Raw genomic sequence first — 24,014 nt, 5'->3', positions numbered from 1 at the left:
GGGCAGCAGAAGCGGGCTTAACACTGGAACTGAGATTGGCACAGACACACACGGATACACAGAGAGTGACACACACACACACACACACACACACACACACACACACACAGCTGGCCTGAAGTTGGGAAAGTCTGATGCCTCTTTCTTTCTGGGAATGTCTGACTTCCTCTTAGGTTGCTGTGAGTGATCCTACCCACAACTTCCTGCCATAAAATCAGCGTCTTCAGATTACCGACTCCAGTGAGATTTTTGAAAACAGGGAAATCAGAACACTTTTTATTTGGATCCAAGTCCCCGCAAGGGGCTGGGTCTGGAGCCCAGGACTCAGCACTTGCCTGGCCAGTGAGGGACCATGTCCCCTCCCCAGCGGGGAGTGGGGGCTTTAATGCAGGCTTTACTTTGTAAGGGTGTATGAATCAGTATGTATTTGTGAATTGTGATTTATTTATGTAGTTTTGCAGTACTGGGGACTGAACTCAGTATCTTTGTACTGAGCTACATCCTATCCTTTTATTTATTTATATGTTGATTTAGAGACAGGGTCTTCCGAGTTGTCCAAGCTGGGTCCTCTTGCCTCAGCCTCCCAGAGTGCTCCGATCACAGGCACGTGCCACCAGGCCTGACTTGGTTCATCCACTTTAACAAATGTAGTAGGCTAATGCAAAGCATCCCTAACACGGGAGACTGTGTAAAGAAGAAGGCTACAGGGGCACTGTCTGCATCCTCCGGTTAGTTCTTTGTTGATCGGAAGCTGTTTGGACAAAAAATTCAATTTTTAAAAATGACTTAAAATATTTGCATGCACAGATAGTGTGACGGAGCAGCAGGGACCCCTGGGGCACTGTCAGGGCTTCTCTGGGAGTCCCTGGGCCTGCTCTCTGCCGTCCTCCCTCCCACCCAGAACTGCTTTGTGAGTGAGTGAAAGCATCGCTGTGTTACCTCTAAAAGTCCTCCTCTGCCTAAGTACCGAGTTGTTCGGGCTTGATTTTAACAACGTCTCAGAAAAAATGAAACAAAGTCTTTGCGTTTCTCAGGAAAATGAGCCATGAGTAAAGCTTGCTGGCTTCATTGCTTGTAATTCAGTAGTATAGAAAATGGGAAAAGGAAAAAAATCTCGTCCCTGGTCACCTTGACCGACTAATTAACACATCTTCCAAATACCGCGCGCGCGGCGACAGCAACTCAAACATTCAGCTGCCTCTGGTCCCGCTAGCCGGCTGGGGTTTTCTTCCCTAGCAGGGCCGGCCTAGAAACTCATATTTTATTCATGAAAATCGAGGCCTTGGGAGGCCTTGGCGTAAACAGGATGTAAATATTTGCGGGCAGTGAGGAGCGGTGGTGTAGATCGGGGGCTGTCCAGAGCGGGACATCCAGGACAAAGCTAAGTGGAGACCCGCCCACCCCCCTTCCCGTCCCAGCACTGGAGGACTGATGGGTGAGGGCTCGGGCCTGGAGAGCAGTGGGGCTGGGACCCCAGGGTCTTTAAATGGAGTCAGGTGACACTTCACCTTGCACGAATTCCATTCCCCTGATCCATGGGGGTCCCTTTGTTCCCGGCCCCCTAGATTTAAACCTAGAAGCGGAGCACTGGAGGCTGAGGCAGGAGGATCTTGAGTTTAAGGTAAGTTTAGACAACTTTGGAGACTCTGCCTTGAAATAAAAAACGAAAAAAGCTCGGATGGAGCTCAGTGCAAAAGCCCTGGTTTCCATCCCCAATGCAGGGAAGGGCGTGGGGAGGGGGGAATCTTTGATTCTCTTCCAGACCCTCTCCTGCTTCTGTGGCCCTGGGCATCCCCCTTCCCCGTCCCCTCCAGCCCCTTGCCCTAGCCTGCAAGGGCTAATCCCACTTTTGGTCTCTCTCCACATCTCCCCCAGGCTTCACGCTTCTGGAACCCACACTGGCTCCGTAACCAGGGCCTGGCCTCGGCTACAAGAAGCTGTCCCTTCTGCCCACACCAGGGTCTCAGATTTGTGGTTTTAACAATGTCCCATCCTCCTGCCTCAGCTTTCTGCAGTGCAGAGATTACAGTGTTTGCCAACCATTCCTGTTTTTCTTTACTTTGGGACTTTCGTACTCACTAAATGATGAAGTTGCAACCCTGCTGACAGCCTCCCAGGGTGATAGAATGGCAGGTCTGTGTGTCCGGCTCATTTGTGCCCTGATGCTGTCTCAGTTTGCAAACTTAGGCCTTCTGGTTCCACTCCTCACCTAACAGCCCCGGGGGCCCAGTGAACTGCAGTGTGGCTGCTGCATCTGAACTGCAGCTATGATTTGTCCAAGTTGGGCCCAGTGCTGAGTCCTGAAGGAAGAAAAATATTCCTACCCAGAGGAGTCACAGCCTTCCAGGAATCGGCACCCTCGGGGCTTACCCAAGACTGCGGTGAGCCAGAGCTGCAGGAGCAGACAGGCAGGGACTGAGCCCTGTGCTAGGAGAGCTGAGATTTGGTACCCATCCAGACAGGAGCCTGACTGCACCACCCAGCAGCTCTCCCAGAGGCTAGAAGCAGCAGGCAGGTGTGGCTGAGGTTGCCACTGGAATTTAGTCACCCACTCGCAATTGATCGGTGTGACAGTTTTCATTATGGAATTTCTTAGCTTGCTAGGTGTGGTGCACACACCTGCATCCCCCACACTCAGGAGGATGGTCAGGATTTGGGGACCAGTCTGGGCTACACAGTAAGTTCAAGGCCACCTGATCTACATACCCACACTGAGTCTAAATAAATATTTGCTGAGCATGGTGGTTTATCCCTGTAATGCCAACTACTTGAGAGGCTGAGGCAGAAAGATTGCAAATTTGAGTCCAGCCTGGGCAACAGAACAAGTCTCTTTAACTCTGGGACAGGACCTCAGTTGCTCAGGTCTTGAACTTGCAAACCTCCTATCCTGGCCTCTCAGGTAGCCAGGATACCAGCAGCATTTCGAATCTTAATTTGTCAAATATATAAAGATTGTATGTGTGTTTCATCAAAAATAATACAGGGGCTAAGGCATGGTACAGCATTTACATAGCGTGTATAAGGCCCTAGATCCAATCCCCAGGCACACTAACACTCCACAGCCTCTACCCAAAACACACCTAACAAACTCAAAAGTTGGATTCATTTCATGTATCTGTACTCTGCACACCACCCCCTCCCCAGGGAGGGTCTCATTCTGTAGCCCATGCTGGCCTTGAATTTGTAGTGATCCTCCTGCTTGTTGGGCTGTCCTGACTCTCTAGTTGCAGGGCCTTTACAATGCTTGGCTCTTGGCAGATGCTGACAAATTTGTTAGTAAATGAATAATCTGGCACTTTTAAAAGTATAGGTACAGAACTGGGCATGGTAGTGCACTCCTGTAGTCCCAGCACTCGGGAGGCTGAGGCAAGAGAATCGTTTGCAAGTTTGAGACCTGGCTGGGCTAAAAAGTGAGCCCAAGGCCAGCCCCAACTGCATAGCAAGATGAGACAAGACCCTGTCTCAAAAGAAGAACAAATAAAAACAATAGTAGTGACATGTAGGAGCCGAGGTTATAGCCCAGCAATACAGTGCCTGCCTGGCAAGTGCAAGGTCATGTGTTCAATTCCCAGTATACACACACACACACACACACACACACACACACACACACACACAAAGTAACATGAAGTGAAAGAACAACAGGTTACAAAGTTGTACACAGGATGATTCAATTTATAAAAGATTTAAAAATTCGTCAGATTGTAGCACAGCATATTGACAGATAACTTGTATCTTTTTTATTTTTTGTAACCAGAAGTTTAATCCAAAAAAGTCTCACAAAACACAGCTGGGATATATAACTCAGCAGCATGAGTGCCTACCGGGCAAGTGCAAGGTCCTGAGTTTGATTCCCTGGTACAACAACAACAAAAAAAAGGTTCCAGAAAATATACTGCAAAAGACAGCATGAAAAAATCTTGACCCTCATTGATGTGCTTTGAAATTTTGTTACAGTTTTTTTCTTCTTTTCTATGTATATTTAAATAAGATGGATCTGAAAAAAAAAGAAAAAAGTCTTGCACAGTAACTCAAAAGTTCAGCTCTACAATGCACCCTTAACCTGGTATTATTCTCAGGTAGTTCTAAAAGTGGCTTTCCAGCTAAACATTATCAGGTTCTGGGTTCCATGCCTCTCCTTGCAGTTGAAGAACCCAGATTCCAGGTTTTTCTTGTCTCCAACATATTTGGATAAGCAAAAACAAACAAAAAACCCAGTGAGTTTATTCAAGAAAGTAAAAGTTAAGGCTGAGAGTAGTGGTGCACACCTGTGAGTCCAGCACTGAGGCTGAGGCGGAGGATTACTGCAAATTTGAGATAGTCTGGGTTACATAGTGAGTTCAAAGCCATCCTGAACTACATAGTGAAACCCTGTCACCCTATCTCAAAGGAGAGAGAGAGAGAGAGAGAGACAGAGACAGAGACAGAGACAGAGAGAGAGAGAGAAAGAATAATGAGGAGAAAATGTCTCTGCAGAGCGAGGTTGAGCTCAGTAAAAAGTAGAAATAAAAGTACACACTGCACGTCAGAAATGCAGCAAGCGCTACGCTGAAAAGTTACCTCAGCAATCCGTGGCTCGCCTGTCCTTGTATGCTGTCCAGATCTCCAGGACACCCTGAATTTCTGCATCCAAGGCCCGAGAGATGGTGCGAGGACCCACCACTCAGGCTATCCTATTGAAAATCTGCTTGAGTTCTCTAGAGAAGTCCAAAGGCAAAGCTTTGACAACTTTATAATCAACAGGTCAGTTCCCCAGCCAGTTTCCCATGCCCCAGTCTTCCATCTCAGTACAGCACTTTGTAATCCCAAGTTTGCTAATGAAAACTGTTAGAAAAAGTGATGTATTCATATATAGCACTACAGGGTTGGGGATACACAAATGCCTGCCTGCAATCACAGGTCCCGAGTTTGATTCCTGGTACCAACAAAACAAAAGATATACAGTACTATAAAGGAACTGTGACCTCAGCAAAGGGAAAAGTTCATGAAATCTATCAGATTTTGTGTCAAGGAGGCAGCCTCTGCCCAGGAACAAGATGAGTTCCATGTTTGCAAACCAGTTTGACATGGAGCCTTTATCTTTGCCTACTGGTGTGTTCACAGCTGCTTTTTTTTTTTTTTTAATGTTTGTTTTTTCGTGGGGCCAGGAATATGACTCAGTGGGATAAGTGCCTACCTGGCCAGCACAAGGTCGTGAGTTCAATTCGTGGTACAAAAAACAATTTTTTAAAAAAAATTTTTGAGACAGGGTCTCACTCTGTAGCCTAGGATGTGGTTCTCCTCCTCCAAGTGCTGGGATTGTAGGAGTGGGCTACCAACCAGGCTAGCACTGCTTTTTCTTTTTCCTGCTGCTTTTACAGATTAAATTCACTCACAGCTGCACATTAGATCCCAGCTATGAAAAGAAATCTTCATTCAATTTTTGCTAGTTTTATTTATATAACATTAAAACCTCACACTTTAGCTGAGCAGAATTTAGAGGTTTATTTTCAGTCTTCACAAGACTAAAATTCAAAACAAAATTTTTTTTGGTACTGAGGATCGAACTCACAACCTTGCGCTTACCCCACTGAACTAAATCCTCAGCCCTGAAAATTTAATTTTGTGTAAGGGAACACTGTACAGTAACAATTCTTGACATTACAGACCTTATGTGACCCATCTCAAATTATAGAGAATGACATCCTATGTGTCACTGTTTCAAGGGACACATTTAAGCAGCATCTCAAAAGCTGGTCATGGTGCCACACTCCTGTAATCCCAGCACTCAGGAGGATGAGGCAGGAGGTTTTGGGACCAACCTGAGCTACAGATTTGAGACCCGCCTCAGAACAATAATATCTCAAAAGTGTCCCAAGCTTCTAAAAGTCTCGAACTTGAATCTTCTGTATCTGATCCCCTCAAATGACGTGAATTCCTGTGACCACTTCTCTTGCAAACCTAGAGAAAAGGATTCGACGGCTTGTGGTTTCGCTTCTTCCTCCCTAGACAAGGAGGGATCCGCAGCCAGAGAAGCTTCTCCTGGGATAGTCACCTCCGGACTGCTCTGCTCACTGCTCTGCATGGCGGTGCACAACGCTCTCCATCCAGCTCCAGGATCCTCAGAGTCAACCAGAGTGAAGCCAGGAGCCTTTCCTGTAGCCGCGGGCCAGCGCTGTTTGTCTCCAAGGTGACCCAAATAAGCCCCACAAGCCCATGGACAGGAATCTCCGAGCCCTGAACTCCAAGGGGAGAGATGCAGGGCTTCAGATCTTTACCTCCAGCAGGCCTTCCGACAGGCTCCTGCAGGTGTCAACAGCCAGGGAAAAGGGGACCAGTGTCTCAGCAGTGGGAAAACGCACAGAGACAGCTGGGCTTGTACCACTGTCCTCATCCAGACCCTGCCTCCGGGAGACTGCCCTGTGCCGCAGTTTGCTCTTCTGTCAAGTGGAAGAGGAAAAGGGCGAGGAAAGCATAGGGTGAAGAAGTTCGGCAGGCCCATGTGTTTCTTTTTCTAAAAGAGAAACAAGGCCCTGGGGTGGTGCACACCTGTAATCGCAGCTCTCCAGAGGCTGAGGCAGGAGAATCTCTACAAGTTTTAGGCCAGCCTGGGCAAACTAGTGAGAGATCCTGTCTCAAAACAGACAAACTAAACTAAATACTTGGAGTAGAAGGTTTTTTCCTTTCTCTCTCTCTCTCTTTTTAGACAGGGTCTCACTATGCAGTTCAAGCTGGTCTTGAGCTCACTTTGTAGCCTAGGCTGGTCTCGAACTTGCAATGATCCTCCTGCCTCAGCCTCCCAAGTGCTGGGATTACAGGCATGTGCCACCATGCCCTACTTGCTTGCTTGCTAGCTTTCCTTCTTTCTTTCTTTTTTGTACTAGGGATTGAACCCACAGGCTTTACACTGAGATGGGGTCTTGCTAAGTTGCTAAATGGCTCAGTTTGGGCCTAAATTTGATAATTGTCCTGCTGCAGCCTCCTAGAGTACTGTGATCACAGGTGTGTGCTATCACACTAGTTGACGAGATCTGTGTGTTAGCGTGCGATATAGTCCCAGATAATTCAGAGGCCGAGGCAGAAGGACTGCTTGAATCCAGGAGTTCCAGACCATCCTGGGCACAGGAGCAGAGTCTGCCTCAAAATGTATAATCAAGGCCACAAAGTAAACATGAACCTTTACATGTATTTCCCATGTTCCCCTTGAGTCCCTCTAGGCTACCTGCCACTCGGGAGACATGGTGATCTAACACGCAAACTGGGTCACTGCTTCTGCTTCCGCCTTTCTGGGCTCCCTGCTGCTCTTAATAGGCCACCGTGTCCTGCACAATCCGTCCCATGGGCCTCGGCTCTCCCAACCTGCTCCTACCCAGTCCCAGTTGATCCAGCTACTGAGTGCTCCTGCTTGGTTGCCGCTGAACGCTTGATTGGTTCATTCATCCCTTCATGAATTATGATTCTGTTTGTTGATTTGCTAGACACAGGATCTCACCATGTAGTCCAGGTTGGCCTTGAACTCTCAGTGATGATCTTGCCTCAGCCTCCCAAGTGCTGAGTTTACCAGTGTGCACCATCATGCCTGGTTTTTTTCTTTTCTTTCTTTTTTGAGACAGGGTCTCACTGCATAGTTGAGGCTGGTCTTGAACTGTGTTGCCCAAGCTGGCCGAAAACTCACAGAGATCTTCCTGCCTCAGCCTCCTGCTGGGATTACAGGCATGCTCTACCTCACCTGGCCCCTTCAGGAAATACGGAGCTGCTTCTCCGGATGCATCACTCAGATACCATGGGGAAAAGGACAGAGAAAGTGCCGTTTCACACAACTGTCCCGAGGGTAGAGGCAACTGAAGAGAAGGCAATAAATCCAGATAATTCTCAATTGTGGATCCGAGCAAGAAAAAAGAAATGGTGGGTGGGAGAGATGATGATGACAGGGTATGGGGCCAAGAACTCCTTCCAGGAAAAGCCCACAGCCCAGGAAATCCTGGACTCCCTTTGCCACTCCTTTGTAAAATTTCATACTTTGAAACAGGGTCCCACTAAGTTGCTTAATTGCCCAATGAGGCTCCAAGTTTCAATCCTCTTGCCTCACCCTCTCCGGGTGCTAGCATTACAGCTATGCCCCATCACGCCCAACAAGATGATTATAATGACGTAAGCCTCTGGTTGCTACTTGGATTGGCTGTTCCCTCCCTAAAGACAAAGAGAGGCTGCGGGCCTGGGGTTAACAGGTTAAAGGCAGAAAGCAAAATTTGGGCTAATCTCTAAGCAGCTTCCAGTTAATTCCAATCAGAACAATGGGGGGGGGTCCCCACCTAGAGAAAAACCCTTATGCGGACGATATAGGAAATACGTTCTTTCCCTTTCTAATGAGCTTGTGATGTTGAAAAAGATGAACATGAATGTTACATAAACTAAACAGCACGAACCTCATGTGTCAAGAAGAAACAAATGGCAGGGATTTAGCTCAATGGCACAAGCACCTGCCTGGCAAGCTCGAGGTTGTGAGTTCGATCCCCAGTGCCACAAAAGAAGAAGAAGAAGAAGAAGAAGAAGAAGAAGAAGGGGAAGAAACATGTATTCTGGACACAGCATCACCAGATGAAAACAATAAAATAAATAAATAAATAGCTAACACTTGTCATTTTTTCCTCAGTTGTCATTTTAACCAAGATTTATCATCTATCCTATCTGAAAACTATTGGAAGCCCCTGGTTTGGATTGAGTTCAGTCTACTTTCTTTCCTTCTTTTCTTTTCTTCCAACAGCTTGCTGTTTTCTGTGAGAGATCTGGGAGCTGAACCTGGGGGTGAAGCCAATGTCCTGGGGTTTTCTGGATGCCAGGAGGAATGTGCAGCCTTGCTGAGGAGCTTAAATTCCCTGTACTCCCTGGTCCCCATCATCGCGGTCAGTGGCTGCAGATGTTAAGATCTGATCTCTATCTAGGTCCAAGTCCAGCTGGTCACAGAAGATTTAGTTTGGAGAAAAGCACAGTTCTACCCCCAGGTCCCCTGCCTCGGGCTCTCCTGGCCCCAGGCTCACATAGGACAGCAGAGTCCAGGCAGTACTCAGGGTCTGGGGTAGGGGGAGCTGGAGCAGCACTATCGAAGGAAAAAGGGCACACTCCATGTTCTTGACAGTCTGAAGCATTTTGTTTTGGCTGTTTTTTCAGACAGGGTCTCATTATGTAGCCCAGGCTGGCCTCAAACTCATGGGGATCCTCCTACCTTGGCCTCCTGAGTGCTAGGATTACAGGCGTTTGCCACCACACCCAGCTGGACAAGGTTTCTTGGTGGAGTGCGGGGCAGCAAAAACTAAAAGGATAAAAATAGGTACAAGATCTTTTGCAATATAAATTCTGGAGCCCATATTTATTTGGATCACCAATCAGCTGCCTCAAGGTCTCACGCCTGTAATACCTACAGATTCTCATAGATTTGAGGGCTGCAATCAGTGATCTGGTGAAAGTCAGCCCATTACAGCTGACCCAATGGTTAGGGAAGCGTGGATTTTTTTTTTTTTTTTCTTTTTCCTTTTTTCTTTTTATCGGTACCAGGGATCTAACTCACGACTGCCTGCTTGCAAGGCAGGTACCTATGCCGCTGAGCTAAATCCCCAGACCCAGGAAGTGTGGATGCTTGATCGCTAGACAAGTGGGAGGCGGGGCTGGGATGGCCGCCGGGGGCGTGGCCTGGAAGGGTGTGCTTTGTGGTCTCTGATTCCTGGCCTATCTTCTCGCTGCCTTGAGGTGAACAGCTGTCCTCTGCCAGGTCCTTCCAGTGGTCTGTTTCTGCCTTGGAGCTGCCTGTCATGGACTGAATCTTCTAAACTATGAGCCAAAACAAATGTCTCCTCCTTTAGGTTGCAGATATCAGGTATTTTGTTCCAGAAACAAGGAAGTGACTACAAGATGGGAGCATTTATAGTGCTCAAGGCTTTGTGCTAAGCCTGGGGAGAAGCAGGTCCCAAGCCTTGTCTTCAAAACCGACTTGACGCCAACCATCCATTTCTACTTCATCCTGGCTAGGGATCCAATCGGGGCTTCAAGTGAGCTAGGTAAGTGCTTTTCCACTGAGCTATGCCCTCAGGCGCTGCCAGCACCAATTTTCGCCCTGAAATTAATTATATAATGTAGCATGCTAAAGGCAATAGAACAAATTTTCTATAAAGACCTTTGAAAACATATCAGGGAATGAATCTTGGCTCTATCATTTATAACTAAATGACATTGGACAAATCATCTAGTCATTTCTAAGCACACTTCTTCATCTGCCTAGGGAGAATATAAGTGCCCACTCAGTTCTGTATAGTAAAGGAATAGACAATGGTTTTTCGCTATTATGACATTTCAAGTACAAGAGAAAAGACTGAAGCCAGGTGTGGTGGCACACACCTGAAATCCCGGAATTCTGGGAGGCTGAGGCAGGAGGATCCCAAATTCCAACCCAGCCTGGGTAATTTAATGAGACACTGTGGCAAAGTCAAAAATAAAGGGCTGGGGTTGCAGCTCAGTGTGAAGGCCCTGAATTCAATCCCTTGCACTGCAAAACAACGGCAAAGAAACAAAAGGAGATCAGTTCAACAGAAAAACTTTAATTCCCCAAACAACGTTCACTGTGAATATGAAGTCCCTATTTTTCTGGAATATGTACTTTTTCACATCTGTCAGAGGGACAGTTTCCTCCTTTGCAAAAAGTGGCAGCAAGGGCACCGTCTTGTAGGACCGGGAAAATTCCCTGATAATACGCAGCACGGCGGGACGCAGGTAGCCGCCGGAAGGCAGCTGATCCTGGGGGCACCCCATCCCAGCACAGCCTCGGAGGGCCGCGGTGGAGAGGGTCTCCGCTAAACCACACAAGCGTAAAATCCCAGAGAGGCCGAGAGGATCGCGCCACACCTCATTTAGGAACCGCCAAATTTAGGCTAACTGGAGAAGTGTGCGCAGGCGCGGAGAGGCCAGGGGGGCGTGGTTTCCGCTCGCTCCCGACGTCCTTCGGGAACCGTAGGTGGGGCTCTGCGTAATGGCGTCACCGTGCGTAACCTCCGGCGGGAAGAGGAGGCGGGAGAATGGAGGTTCAGACGAGTTCCGAGGGCTCCCGGGAGCCAGGGCCACAGGACGCCGCGCCTGCTCCCAGCAAGGCATCAGGCAGCGCCAGCCACTACGAGCTGCCGTGGTGAGGGCGCAGGCCACTGATGATGGGCGTGCCTGGACGTGAGGCTGGCGGGGATGGGCCTCGCTCCGGGGCTGGGGACCCTGCCCGGCCCGGTGACATCGTGGAGGCGAGGGTTTGCAAAAGGCGAGACGTGCAGAAGGCGAGGCGAGAGCCCATCTGGGGTCTTGGGGTGACTAGGGTGATCTCGCTAAGCGGCGTCTCGCCTAGCCCTAAGTACTGAGGACTGTGGGACCACCTATTCTCAATAAGTATTTCTGTAATCTGTCATTTCTTGCTTTATTTTGGGCTTTTTTGTTTGTTTGGTTGGTTTTTTGGACCGGTGAGTGAACTCAAGACCTCGCACCTGCCAAGCAGGCACTTTGCCGCTAAGCTAAATCCCTATTCCTTTTTGAGGCAGGGTTTCACTATGTGGTTCAGGCTGGCCTTGGACTCACTGTCATTTCTTACATTGATTACACGTAGCAATACTATTTTTTTTTGGTAGGAGGGATCGAACTCATGACCGCGCGCTTGCCAGGCAGGCGCTTATGCCGCTGAGCTAAATCCCTAGCCCTCAATACTATTTTGACTACTAGGATCAACAAACTATTACTAAAATTAATTTCACCCATTTTCATTTTACTTTTTAATGTGTGTGCCAGAAATTTAAAAATTACTTTACAGCTTGCATTTTATTTTTCTTGCACAGCGCTGCTCAAAATGATCACAATCTGTCAGTAAACAAAGATAATTCTCTGCTGCCACAGAGTTTACTTTTTTTTTTTTTGTCTTTTCATTGGTACTGGGGATCGAACTCACGACTGCCTGCTTCCAAGGCAGGCGCTTATGCTGCTGAGCTAAATCCCCAGCCCCCACAGAGTTTACATTTGATAAAAACAAAGTGAAAAACAGACACATAAAGGTGAGTGTGATGGCACTTGCCTGTTCCATCACCCAGAAGACTGAGGCAGGAGGATTGTGAGTTTAATACCAGCCTGGACTACATGTACATAGCAAGACCCTGTCTCAAAAACAAACAAAATAGACAAGGACTGGGGGCATAACTCAGAGGCAGAGTCCATAAAAGACAAGGTGGATGGGCTGTATATTTGCCCTTATGTTTGATGACACTCTGGAGAGAAATAAAGAACCCCCATGGTTGGAGAAGGCTGGTGAACCTTGTTCAAAGTGCAACTCCAGTTTTACTGCTGATGTTGCCAGCTGCCGATTCTCTGAGTTTGTAGGACCCTTAGTTTAAAGACCCAAGCTGGCACTGTGTGGGATGTGCCACACCATCTCCCTGAGAGTTTGAAAGTCAGGGAGGACTAGGAGCTCTGCTGTCTGTGCCTTCTGCTTTCCTGAAGAGCTTGAAGCTCCTTTCCTGTTGCCTAGTGCCTAGAAGGGTGGAGAATAAAAGACAAGGAGCAAATGTGCTCCATCTGCTGGCCTTGGAGGACAGCAGTCTCTGTGTCCTGTGACTTTTAGAGAAAGCAGACGTCTTTGCACACAGCTCCTCATGTAGCCAAGCCAGCAGTTACCTGAGCAGGTGCAGGCTGAAGGCAAATCAGAATCTAATAGAGGGCAAGCTGGGGTGTGGCTCTGGTACAGTGCTTGCTTTGAATGGATGAGGTTGAGGCTTCCATCCCCAGAGCAGAATTGAAAAAAGGTTATAAAAGGAGTTTAAGATGGTCAGATCATAGCAGATCTACTACTTCTATGCTGAATGTTTGTGAAAGTGATTTTCTGACACGTATTTATTTATTGAGAGACAAAGGTCTTGCTATATAGTTGAGGCTGACCTTGAACTCACTATGTTATATAGTCCAGGCTGCCTCAGCCTTCCGAGTGCACCACCACACCTGGCTCCCATGAATGTAAAATGAAGAATTATAGGTGTGACCAGGCCTCTTGTGTTGTGCTAGGATTGCAAGGTAGGCCTGGGTTCCTGTGTCATTAGCCTGTTGTGTGCTTGGCACATGAGTCTGCAGATGGCAGGTGAGAAACAAGGGTGCCCAGGGGACCAAGGTGTGGCACTGGCTCCAGGTGGCCTTTGCTGGCTTCTGCAGCAGCATGGGTGTTTCTGTGCTGTGGTACATAGGAAGCCTGTGACAGTTCTCCTGGACTTTGCTTTCCTGTTGAGTCTTCAGCATCTCATTAAATTACAAACTTGTATCTCTTTGGTAGAGAGTTATTGATGTGTGATCCTGCACAGCTCCTAGGATTGTCCTAAGTGTGTTTATTTTTCTGTAGTACTGGAGATGGAACCCAGGAAGTGCTGAACTGCATCCCCACTATTTTGTTTGTTTGTTTGTTTTTGGTACCAGGGATTGTACTCACAACTTTGCACGTGTGAGGCAGGCGCTTATGCTGCTCAGCTAAATTCCCAGCCCCTTACCCTTTTTTAGAAAATTTTATTTGGAGATTGGATCTTGCTAAGTTGCCCAGTATGGCCTCCAATTTGCAATCTCTTTGCCTCAACTTCCAGAGTCACTGAGAGTACAGACCTGTGCCACTGTGCCTGGCTGACTGACCTTCTTTAGGGTAGTGTGAAGATTATCAAGTCAACATTCTTTTATTTATTTATTTATTTATTTATTTATTTTCAGTTAGTCAAGCATGGGTGTAGGGGCAAGTCAACATTCTTATGCATTTTTTTTTTAATACAGGGTTGAAAAATACAGGCCTATAAAGCTGAATGAAATTGTTGGAAATGAAGACACCGTGAGCAGGCTGGAGGTGAGTGACTTGTTTGTTTACTTCCTGTAGTGCTGGGATTAAACCCAGGCCTTTGGACTCAGCTACATGGTCAGTCCTTTCTAAATTTTTATTTTGAGATAGGGTCTTGCCAAATGGCTGATTTGCCCAGGTTGGGCACAAATTTATGGTCCTACTGCCTCAGCCTCGTAAAATCCTGGGATGAGGCAAAACTTTCTCTCAAAATAAAAGTTGAAAAAGGCCTGGGAATGTAGCTCATGGTAGAGTACTTTTTGGCTGGCCTTAGGCACTGGGTTCCATCTCCAGCAAACCCCACCCCAAATAAAAGTTTGGGTTTCACAGCGAGGGCAGAAGGCAAGCTGGGGTGGAGCAGTGTCTTTTCTTTCTTTTCTTTTCTTTTTTTTGAGACAGGGTCTCCCTATATAGTTCAGGCTGGCTTTGAACTCACTTTTTAGCTCAGGCTGGCCTTGAACTCACAATGATCTTCCTGCCTCAGCCTCCCAAGTACTGTAATTATAGCTGTGTACCACCATGCCTAGCCAGGCCGTGGTTTCAGTAGGTAAAATATTTTAACAGGCGAGTACTTTAGAGACACACAACAAGTGGGGCCACACTGGAGGCCAGTTCCAGGCTGGTTGTCTGCCATCCAGGCATCGAGGATGGGCTAGGAAAGTGGGGTGGGAGAAAGACTCGGAGGCCAAGTGGAGCAGCAGCCCAGCCTATGGGACCGGGGCCCAACCGGAGGGCTCAGCGTACTCTGGGTTCCTGCCATGGACAGGGGGTTTACTGGTGTGTGCTGTGCGTGGATGACAATCGTGGGCGCTCAGGTTTATATGGAAAACGAGGAGTTCGCTGTTGCGTGTGCTGCATGGCAAGCACCGTTCGTCCTATTCACACCTGCATGACACCACACTGGGTGCTCTAGGCCTGTAGATTAGCCAGGTTTTGATTTTACTTTTTGTGGTCCAGGATTGAACCCAGAGCTTCTGCACTGAGCTACATCTCCAGCCTATGTTTTATTTCAAGAGAGGGGCTTGATAACGGCCTAGACTGGGTTCAGACTTTTAATCGTCCTTCCTCATCCCCCCAAGTAGCTTAGATTACAGATATGCATTGCCAGGCCTGGTTCTAACAGGTTTTTAATTAATTAATTAATTATTTTTGGTGGGGGGTCTTTTTGAGATAGGCTCTTGCTATGCAGTTCAGACTGGCTTTGAGCTCACTTTGTTTTTTTGGGTTTTTTTTCTTTTTTTGTCTTTTTCCTTTTTATCGGTACCGGGGATCGAACTCACCACTGCCTGTGCTTGCAACGCAGGCGCTTATGCTGCTGTGAACTCACTTTGTAGCCCAGGCTGGCCTTGAACCTGCAACCATCCTCCCGCCTCTGCCTCCCGAGTTCTGGAATTATAGCTGTGTACCACCATGCCTAGCCAGCCCATGCTAGCCACCATGCCCGGCTAATTAATTAATTTTTGGAGTGTGTTTTTCAAACAGTGTCTCACTATGCAGTTCAGCCTAGCCTTGAGCTTACTTTGCAGCTCAGGCTGGCCTTGAACTTGCAACGGTCCTCCTGCCTCAGCCTTTGAACTGCTGGAATTACAGGCATGCACTATCCAACTCTACTTTTATTTACTTATTTATTTAGAGATAGGTACTTGCTTAGTTGCTCAAACTGGTCTCAAACTTGTAATGCTTTTTTTTTTTTTTTGAGACAAAGTCATGCTATGTATTGGCCTAGAATTTGTGGTGATCCTTCTGCCTCAGCCTGTAGCATACTGGGAGCATAGGTATGTATGCTACCATACCCAGCTTCTAACCAGTTTTATTTGACTGGATTTTCAAAAAGTTATTTATTTTGAGACAGGATCTCGCTCTATAATTCAGGTTGGCCTTGAAGTCATTATGTAGCCCATGCTGGCCTCAGACTCACAATGATCCTCTGCCTCAGCCTCTTGAGTGCTAGCATTATAGGCATGGGCCACAACACCCAGCCTAACCTTTGTTTTTGTTTTTGCTTGTATTTTTCCAAATCTATTTTATTTTATGGAGAAAAAGAAACAATAACCAGTTTTAATGATATCTTTCACTCAGGTCTTTGCAAGAGAAGGGAATGTGCCCAATATCATCATTGCTGTGAGTACGGGGCCCTGCAGGTTTCCTGGCCTCTCATTTCCCTGCCTGTTTTTTCTTTGGGCCCTGCCTCCCCTCCCATCAGCAGGGAGCCAGAGGTGCTTGGCGAATTGACATGGGTGCTGGGGGCAGCAGCTGCACCCAGATCCTCCTGGAGGCGTCAGGCACTTACCAGAACCTGTCGCCAGGGGCCCCCTGGAACCGGCAAGACCACCAGCATCCTGTGCCTGGCCCGAGCCCTGCTGGGTCCCGCGATGAAGGATGCGGTTCTAGAGCTCAACGCATCCAATGACAGGTATGTCCGGGTATGGATGGCATTCGGGGCTGTTCCTCCCCATAGCGGGAAGTGCTTGCTTGCCCCCTTTCTTTCGGAGGCAAAAATGAAAGGATCACTTTAAATTGTGGTACACAGCTGGGCCTGGTGGTGCACACCAGAAGTCTGGGGGTCTGAGACAGGGATCATGAGTTCCAGCCAAACTCGGGTAACTTAGTGAGCCCTGGACTCAAAAAAGTAAAACAAGACTGGGGCTGGAGCTCTGTGTGGAGACTGTCAAAAACCTGGTACTGGGGAAAAAGTGGCAGGATATATGGAATATTAAAAAATTCCATCTTGATCTTTTTTTATTTTTTTTTTCTTGTAGTAATAGAGATCAACACATGACCTGAGCTATACCTCAGTTCTTTTTTTTTTAATTGGTACCAGGGATTGAACTATACCTCAGTTCTTTTACCTTTTTTTTTTGACACAGAGTCCCCCTACATTGCCCAGGCTGGATCCTCCTGTCTCAGCTGCACACAGTGTAGGAACAGCAGGTGCATGCCACCATGCCCAGCATCACACAGTGTTCATCTGTGACTGCTTATTTCACTCAGTGTAATGTCCTCAGGGTTCCTCCATGTCAGGTACCAAGATTTCCCCTGTGTGTGTGCTTGCATGTACATGGCCATGGGCACACACTCCTGCCAGGGCTTTCGGACTGAGCTGCACCCCGTCTTGTTTTGAAAGAGGTTCTGTCTAAGTCACTAAGGTGTCGAGACTAGGTTTGTCCTGCCTTAGCCTCCGGAGTGCTGAAAATTCCAGCATGGGATGCAGCCTGGCTTTGCTGCCTGTTTCTAGCTGAGTGACCCTGTGTGGCCGGCTGCCTTCTATTTATTTGTGTGTCTGTGCTGCTTCTGTCTTTCGGCTGTGATGACACTAGTGATCACCGCCTGTTCAGCCTGTGACTGCAGTCTCTTAGGTGCATACCGAGAGAACTTCAAGTCCAAGGCTAATTCTTTCATTTTGTTTGTTGGTGGTACAAGGAGGTCTTTCCTGTTGAGAGTCTAACTAAGTAAAAGTGCTTTGTTTTCCTTAGAAAGACATTGCTTGGCTGGGGATATAGTTAGTGGCAGAGCATTTGCCTAGCATGCACAAAGCCCTAGTTTAGTCCCTGGTGCCACAGGAAATTAAAAAGGATGTGTTGAGCCAGGCATGATGGTGCACACCTGTAATCCCAGCACTGGGAGACTGAGAAAGGAGGATCAAAAGCTGTAGCCTGGCAAACTTAGGGACTTAGCGAGACCCTGCCTCAAAATAAAAAAGGCAGGGAGTGTCCTTCAGTGTGAAGAGCCTGGGTTCAGTCTGCCCAAGGCCGAACCTCCCTCAGGAGGTGGTCGTCCTGTTCTGACTTACTGTTTCAGGGGCATTGATGTTGTGCGGAACAAAATCAAAATGTTCGCCCAGCAGAAAGTGACGCTTCCCAGAGGCCGGCACAAGATCATCATCCTGGACGAGGCTGACAGGTGGGTGCTCACCCTGCCCACCCCTCCCGCGTGCCAAGTGCCATATCTGTCCCAGGTCGTGTTCAGTCAGTGCCCTATGGCAGTGTCCTTACCACGTCCTCTGGAAGCAATTGCAAATAATCCAAATGACAGATTGTGACAGTAACTCATGTCCTTTGAAGACAACTTAGGAAGTACTAATATCTTGTTTTATTGATTCCCTTTTTACTAAGCATTTTTACTTGGACAAGATCACATATGTAATTTTATACTTTTTCCATTTTGTATTTTGGCTTTTCCTCTTTTTTTTTTTTTTTTTTTTTTTTTTGGTATCAGAGATGGAATTCATGACCTTGAACTTGCCAAGCGCATGCTTGTGCCACTGAGCTGAACCCCCGGCCCCAGGCTTTTCTTTTGTAGTCCAAGACTGGTGTCCAAGTTGAGGCCCTCCTGTCTGAGTCTCCCAAGTGTTGGGAAGACAGGCATGTCTCACCTTGCCAGCTTTTGTGTGCCCATCTTGATCATGCAGTTCCTAATCCCCTGTATTTGCTCTTACCACACATCCGTTTATGCATCTTCCAGTCCATCCACATCATCCTTTTTTGTTTGATTTTGGGTGCATTTCAGAGTGAATTGGCAGCATCAGGAGGTGTCTCTGAACATGCCAGTGTGTGTGTGCCCTCTTGTTAGGGTGCTTTCAGAGTGTGGGACACTGGCCACATACTGCCTCATCCTGTAGGAGGGGTGTCTGTGGGCCTGGGTCGTAGCTGCACAGTGCATCTCTGCTGCATTTCCTTCCCAGCATGACAGACGGTGCCCAGCAGGCCCTGCGGAGGACCATGGAGATCTACTCCAAGACCACCCGCTTTGCACTGGCCTGCAATGCCTCGGACAAGATCATAGGTGAGCAGAGCTTATGCCACCTCAGGTGCCCACCTGGCACCTCAGCAGCAGGCAGGACTCACTGCCAGCCCTTCCTAAGCTGCCTTGTACATTTTAGTTTGCAAAGTATGTATATTTATCACAAACAGTGTGACATTTTGAAATGCAGTTAAGTTAAATTTTTTACAACACTTGGGATTGAACCCAGGGTCTTTGCACTAAGCTACATCTCCAATCCTTTTTAATTTATTTTGAGATAGAAGCCCATTAAATTAACTTGGGATCCTCCTGCCCCAGCCTTTTAGAGTGTTGAGATTACAGGCTGGTGCTACTGCACCTGGCTAAATTTAATCTTATGTAATTATTTATGAAGCATTATTAGCTGGACTCTTGTTTTTCTCTCTTCTCTCTCTCGCTTTCTCTCTTGCTATCTTTTTTCCAATACTGGGGATTGAACCCAGGGCCTTACGCATGCAAGGCATGCGTTCTACCGCTAAGCTGCACCCCAAGGCTTTTTGAATTTTCATTGTAAGCCACTGTTGCTAAGTTTCCTAATGTAGCCTTGAATTTGCCTTCCTCTTGCCTCAGCCTCCAGAATACTGGCTACAGTGTGTGTGCCACCTCACCTGGCTTAGCTTCACTTTAATGATGAGAAGCTGGAGTCAGAGGCCGAGTGGTTTGTCCAGAGTTGCACAGCAGGTGGACAGCAGAGGCCACAGCCACAGGCCCGTCTGCCTCCTATGCTGCCCAGTGTCACCATCAACCCCGTATGTTCTCCCTGGTGCTTTTGTTCTCCCTGAGTGCATAGTACAGACTACATCCTGGCCTTGCCCTGCTCGGAGTCACCCAGCTTCTGGTCTCTACCATATCAGGCCTGTATTTGACCTTAGTCGGTCTTCCCTGGCCACCTCCTGCTGGTGTCACATCCTCCTGCATGGACGCACTACAGCCCCAGTCTCCAGCCTGCTGCCCTGCGCCTCCTCCCCACACCCCGGCTCCTTTGTCCGCTTCCCTGTCTCACGATGCTCAGCAGATCATCACGCAGCAGTCATGGGCTCAGTCCAGCACACAGAAAAACCTCTAGGGAGCCCAGTACAGCAAAGGGTTGGAGACCACACGGCATGGACAGCAGAGAGAAGCTGTTGTGTTAGTCTCACCTGAGAGACGGGAGAGCTTCTGAAATTCTGTTCATGCTGGGTGTGGTGGTACATGCCTGTAATCCTGGCTCTCAAGAGGCTGAGGCAGGAGAGTTTGAGGCCAGCCTGAACTACCTAGTGAGACCTTATCTCAAAAAACAAAACAAAATAAAACAAAAGAATTCTGTGTTTGCCTGGTATAGCAGACCCTCACTGTGGGTCAGAGAAGCTCCTGTGGAAGCCTGGCATGGCACCATGCACCTATAAAACTGCACTCTAGGAGGCTGAGGCAGAAGGATTGCAAGTTCAAATCCAGTCTGGACAATTTAGTGACTTAGACTCTGTCTCAAAATAAATTTGGGCAGGGGGGCACTACCTGAGATCCAACTCACGACCTCATGCTTGCCAGGCAGGCACTTAGGCTACTGAGCTACATATCCAGCCCCTCAAAATAAAACTTAAAAGGATTGGGGAAGTCTTTCAGTGTGAAGACCCTGGATTCAATCCCCAGCACTGGGGCAGGGGGTAGGGGGTATCTATGGAGCTGTGAGGTGGTCACAGACATCCTGGAGCCAGGGTGTCACTGTCACCTGGCCAAGCTCTGACCTGACGGAGGGTGCACTGTCCAGCCGGTACCGTGGGCGGCAGGGCTGGCCCTGCCCTGTCAGTGGCCGTGTGGCTCATGTGTTCTCGAGCTCCCAGCCTCCCTCCCCCTGGCCTCCCAGAGCCCATCCAGTCCCGCTGCGCTGTGCTGCGCTACACCAAGCTCACCGATGCGCAAGTGCTTGCGCGGCTCCTGAGCGTCATTGAAAAGGAGGCTGTGCCCTACACAGACGACGGCCTGGAAGCCATCATCTTCACGGCACAAGGCGACATGCGGCAGGTGCGTGCCAGGCGAGGTGGGTGGGCGGGGCAGGCCCGGGGTGGCATCCTCACCTGTGTGGGTCTGGTGCCCATTCCTCCTGTCCCTCTGCAGGCACTGAACAACCTGCAGTCCACTTTCTCGGGTTTCGGCTTCATCAACAGCGAGAACGTGTTCAAGGTGCCAGGCCTCGTGGACCGGGCTGTGCCCTGCGATGTTCCTGGGGAGGGTGCAGGGAGCCACCCCATGCCTGTGTCTCCGCCTTAGAGATGTCCCCTTCTCGTGGAGCCAGAATGCTGCTGGTGCTCAGGCATTCTGGGCTCGGCAGCTGCTGCTACTTTTGTTTTTTCCCCCTCAAAACTAGGGATCGAACTCAGGGCCTTCACACAGAGCTGTATCCCCAAGCCTTTTTTTGTTTTTTGAGACAAGATCATGCTATGTGGCTCAGGGCAGGCTCCAACTTGGCAGTCTTCCTGCCTCAGCCTCCGGAGTGCCGGGATTAATCTCCCAGCTTTTACCTGATTACTGTGGCTGTGGGCACAGCCCCCTCGGGGGTCTGGTACAGATTCCATACCACACCTTGCTTGTATTCTGGTCCTTCATTGTGTCTTTGAGGAACTGGTAATCAGGAATTGGTAATAAGGGTTTCATAAACTTCCGAAGGGCTCCGTAAGGCCGTGGGGCATTCTTAGGCCTCGTCCTGCTGTGGGAGAAGCAAGTGAAGACAGCAGGCTGGGGAAGAGGCAGCGCAGGTAGCTGAGTTTGGTCCTCCCACCCCTCCCACACCTCGGTGTGCAGGTCTGCGACGAGCCGCACCCACTGCTGGTGAAGGAGATGATCCAGCACTGCGTGAGTGCCAACATCGATGACGCCTATAAGGTGAGCTGCCTCACCTTCCACCTTCAGGTTCTGGAGCTGTGGGGCCAGGACAAGCTGCACCGAAAGAGGTGCTCAGGGCCTGGGGATGGGGGTGCAGGTGACCTGAGTCCTGTGGTGGGCTCTGGCTTGATGTGGCACTGGAGTTCCCAGCAGGGAGACTGAGGCAGGGTATGTGGCCTGCAGCTGTCACCGTGTGCACTTGTCAGCAGCCTGCAGGTTATAGACAAGGCTCCCACCTGCTGAATTCACCTAGCAGTGGTGAGACCAAGGCAAAAAACATCCGCTCCAGACCTGAATGCAGACAGGGTGAGTGGGATTGGTGCTTGGCCTAGCAGTCTGGTATCAACTGTGCCGTCCCTGCTCAAGGGCTCAGTGGACTTCCTCAGTGTTTTAAGAGCCCCGGGTGAGTCAGGGACACTGGCACATGCTGTGATTCTAGCATGGGCGAGGCTGAGGCAGGAGGGTCACTGTAAGTTCAAGACCAGTTTGAACTACATAACTAGACCCAGACTCAAGAGAAATAATCCAGGCAAAGACACTGTGGGCCACCGTAGCAGGCCCCCCAGAAGGCCAGTGGAAAGTTTGGCAGTGCTGACTCTGCCCCGGAAAACGAGTTGATCCCACTTGACTAGAGGATGTCAGGCTGTGGGTTTCATGGGCTCCCTGCAGCTCATGGTTGAGGTGACCCCCAAACCACACGGGGTGTCTGGATGCACCATGCCTCAGGTTCCCACGGCCTCATTGCATCCCCTCTGCGCAGATCCTCGCCCACCTGTGGCACCTGGGCTACTCGCCAGAGGACATCATCGGCAACGTGTTCCGTGTGTGTAAGACTTTCCAGATGGCCGAGTACCTGAAACTGGAGTTCATCAAGGTGCGTGCTTCTAACCCACCTCCCCACGGCATGGGCCAGCTCTGCTTCTTCCGGCCTCTCACTGACTGACTGACCGAGGTGTGGGGCAGGGAGACCAGGCCCTCACAGTGCTGGGCAGGCACATGCGCAACTGCAGTCATGTCCTGCCTTTATTGTGTAAAGTCTGCTAAATTGAGATGTAATCACTTCCAGAAAAATTCAGTTGTTTTTTTTTGTACTGGAAATCAAACTCAAGATCTTGTGCTTACCCGGCAGGCGTTATGCAAATTCATGTTTTTTAATTTTTTGATGGTGTTGAGCTACATTTCGCACCCTTGTCTGCCGTTTGTTTGAGGCAGGTGCTCATGGGGCACTAAATTACCCAGGCTGGACTTGGACTTGTAATCCACCTCCTTCAGCTTCGCAGAGAGCTGGGAATACAGCTGTGCACCACCACCCCTGACTTTTTAAGGTCTTTTATTTTTTTCAGTGGTACCTTTCAAAGAAACAAGAGTCCTTTCTGGAAACCAGTTGACCTTTAGTTCAGCATAACGCATTCTATTTCCCTGTTTCCTGCCTGGGATTGGTGTCTGCCGTGTCGGTTTCCAGTGCTGCTATTCAGATCAGCACATGTTAACTAGACATGTGTTGCCTGTCCGCAGGAGATCGGCTATACCCACATGCGTGTGGCGGAAGGTGTGAACTCCCTTCTGCAGATGGCGGGGCTGCTGGCCAGGCTGTGTCAGAAGACGATGGCGCCGGTGGCCAGTTAGAGCAAAGACGTCACCAATGCAGCCAGAGGACCCCCAGGGCAGGAGGGCTGTGGCCTCTGATAGGAAGATGTGCCTGACTTGGAATTCTGGTGGTGTCCAGGCCTATGACACATCCCACTCCATGCATATCCAGGTGCTGTTGGCATTGTAGCAATAAAGCTAGACCATGTTTGTCCTACAGCGTTTGACATCGCCAGGCTTGGAGGGACACCTGCATGCCCGGGCTGTGCAGGTGACTTGGATGTCAACCAGGCAGCTGGTCTGGACTCCTAAGAGCTTGGGATCTCCAGGGTCACCTGTGGTTTCCAGTCTAGGACTCAAGCACAGCAGATGGCCTGGATGAAATCATCACTGAGGGCCAGCTGGGAGTGGCCAGGGCAGTGGCTGGGCCTGACCACACAGGCTTGTTCCTTTAGGATTCACTAGTGGGTTTTTCTTCTCCCCGTTTGGTTGGTACTGGGGATGGAACCTACTGCTTCCTGCATGACAGGCAAGTGCTGTCACTGACCTACCATTCCCAGTCCCTTTCTATTCTGAGACAGGGTCTCACTAAATTATTTAGGCTGGCTTCAAACTTGGAGTCCTAGGCTTGGTATGGTGATTCCTGCCTGTAATCCCAGGATTTGGGAGGCTGAGACAGGATTGCCATGAGTTAAAGGCCAGCCTACGCTATATAGCAAGACCTTGTGCCCTCCCCCCCAAAAAACCCCTTTCAATTCTCTTGCTCAGCCACCAGAGTATCTGGAATTATAGAGTGTACTATCCACCCAGCTCCTTTTTAAGTATGAAAAGTTTCAGTGATGTTTAAAGTACCGGGGAGATACGGTGACTCTTCACCTGTTCATCACATACCTGGACAGTGTCACCCACGTGGCCAGGCACATTTCCTGTTCCC

The 24,014-nt window shown here is 49.0% G+C and overlaps 1 protein-coding gene and 1 long non-coding RNA gene across 7 annotated transcripts; both read left to right on the top strand.

Annotated features, from left to right (window-relative positions):
* Positions 1-1,202: 1,202 nt before the first annotated feature.
* Positions 1,203-8,616, top strand: LOC111756924 (uncharacterized). 4 transcript variants are annotated; one of them, XR_010042391.1, is made up of 4 exons: positions 1,203-1,621; positions 4,602-4,743; positions 5,989-6,169; positions 7,593-8,616. It is a non-coding gene; the product is annotated as an uncharacterized LOC111756924 (long non-coding RNA). The 4 variants fall into 4 exon arrangements; XR_010042389.1 differs by having other exon boundaries at positions 1,876-4,743; XR_010042390.1 differs by having other exon boundaries at positions 1,876-4,743; positions 5,945-6,169.
* Positions 8,617-9,755: 1,139 nt separating this feature from the next.
* Positions 9,756-23,297, top strand: Rfc2 (replication factor C subunit 2). Of its 3 annotated transcripts, none has more exons than XM_063234316.1 (11): positions 9,756-10,031; positions 13,795-13,864; positions 15,935-15,976; positions 16,162-16,268; positions 17,654-17,755; positions 18,537-18,637; positions 20,478-20,635; positions 20,729-20,794; positions 21,413-21,493; positions 22,254-22,367; positions 23,009-23,297. In XM_063234316.1, the coding sequence occupies exons 4-11, from the start codon at positions 16,228-16,230 to the stop codon at positions 23,117-23,119; spliced, it is 774 nt and encodes a 257-aa protein (XP_063090386.1). In that variant the 5' UTR covers positions 9,756-10,031; positions 13,795-13,864; positions 15,935-15,976; positions 16,162-16,227; the 3' UTR covers positions 23,120-23,297. The 3 variants fall into 3 exon arrangements, with proteins under 3 accessions (XP_063090386.1, XP_003469987.1, XP_063090387.1); XM_003469939.4 differs by lacking the exon at positions 9,756-10,031 and adding an exon at positions 10,973-11,149; XM_063234317.1 differs by lacking the exons at positions 9,756-10,031; positions 13,795-13,864 and adding an exon at positions 15,607-15,630.
* Positions 23,298-24,014: the final 717 nt, after the last annotated feature.

The sequence above is a fragment of the Cavia porcellus genome, unplaced genomic scaffold, assembly GCF_034190915.1.
Source record: "Cavia porcellus strain 051 isolate PalLab524CR breed Dunkin Hartley unplaced genomic scaffold, mCavPor4.1 scaffold_23, whole genome shotgun sequence".
NCBI lineage: Eukaryota > Metazoa > Chordata > Mammalia > Rodentia > Caviidae > Cavia > Cavia porcellus.
The sequence above is the reverse complement of the archived record's forward strand: the minus strand, read 5'-3'. Positions and strand labels throughout refer to the sequence as shown.

What these genes read in the sequence shown, in the direction of transcription:
- Rfc2 (XM_003469939.4), top strand. Translation starts at nt 11,043, where the DNA reads ATGGAGGTTCAGACGAGTTCCGAGGGCTCCCGGGAGCCAGGGCCACAG. An exon ending in AGCCACTACGAGCTGCCGTG is followed by an intron (nt 11,150 to 13,794) that starts GTGAGGGCGCAG and finishes TTTTTAATACAG; the next exon opens with GGTTGAAAAATACAGGCCTA. An exon ending in ACAGCGAGAACGTGTTCAAG is followed by an intron (nt 20,795 to 21,412) that starts GTGCCAGGCCTC and finishes CTCGGTGTGCAG; the next exon opens with GTCTGCGACGAGCCGCACCC.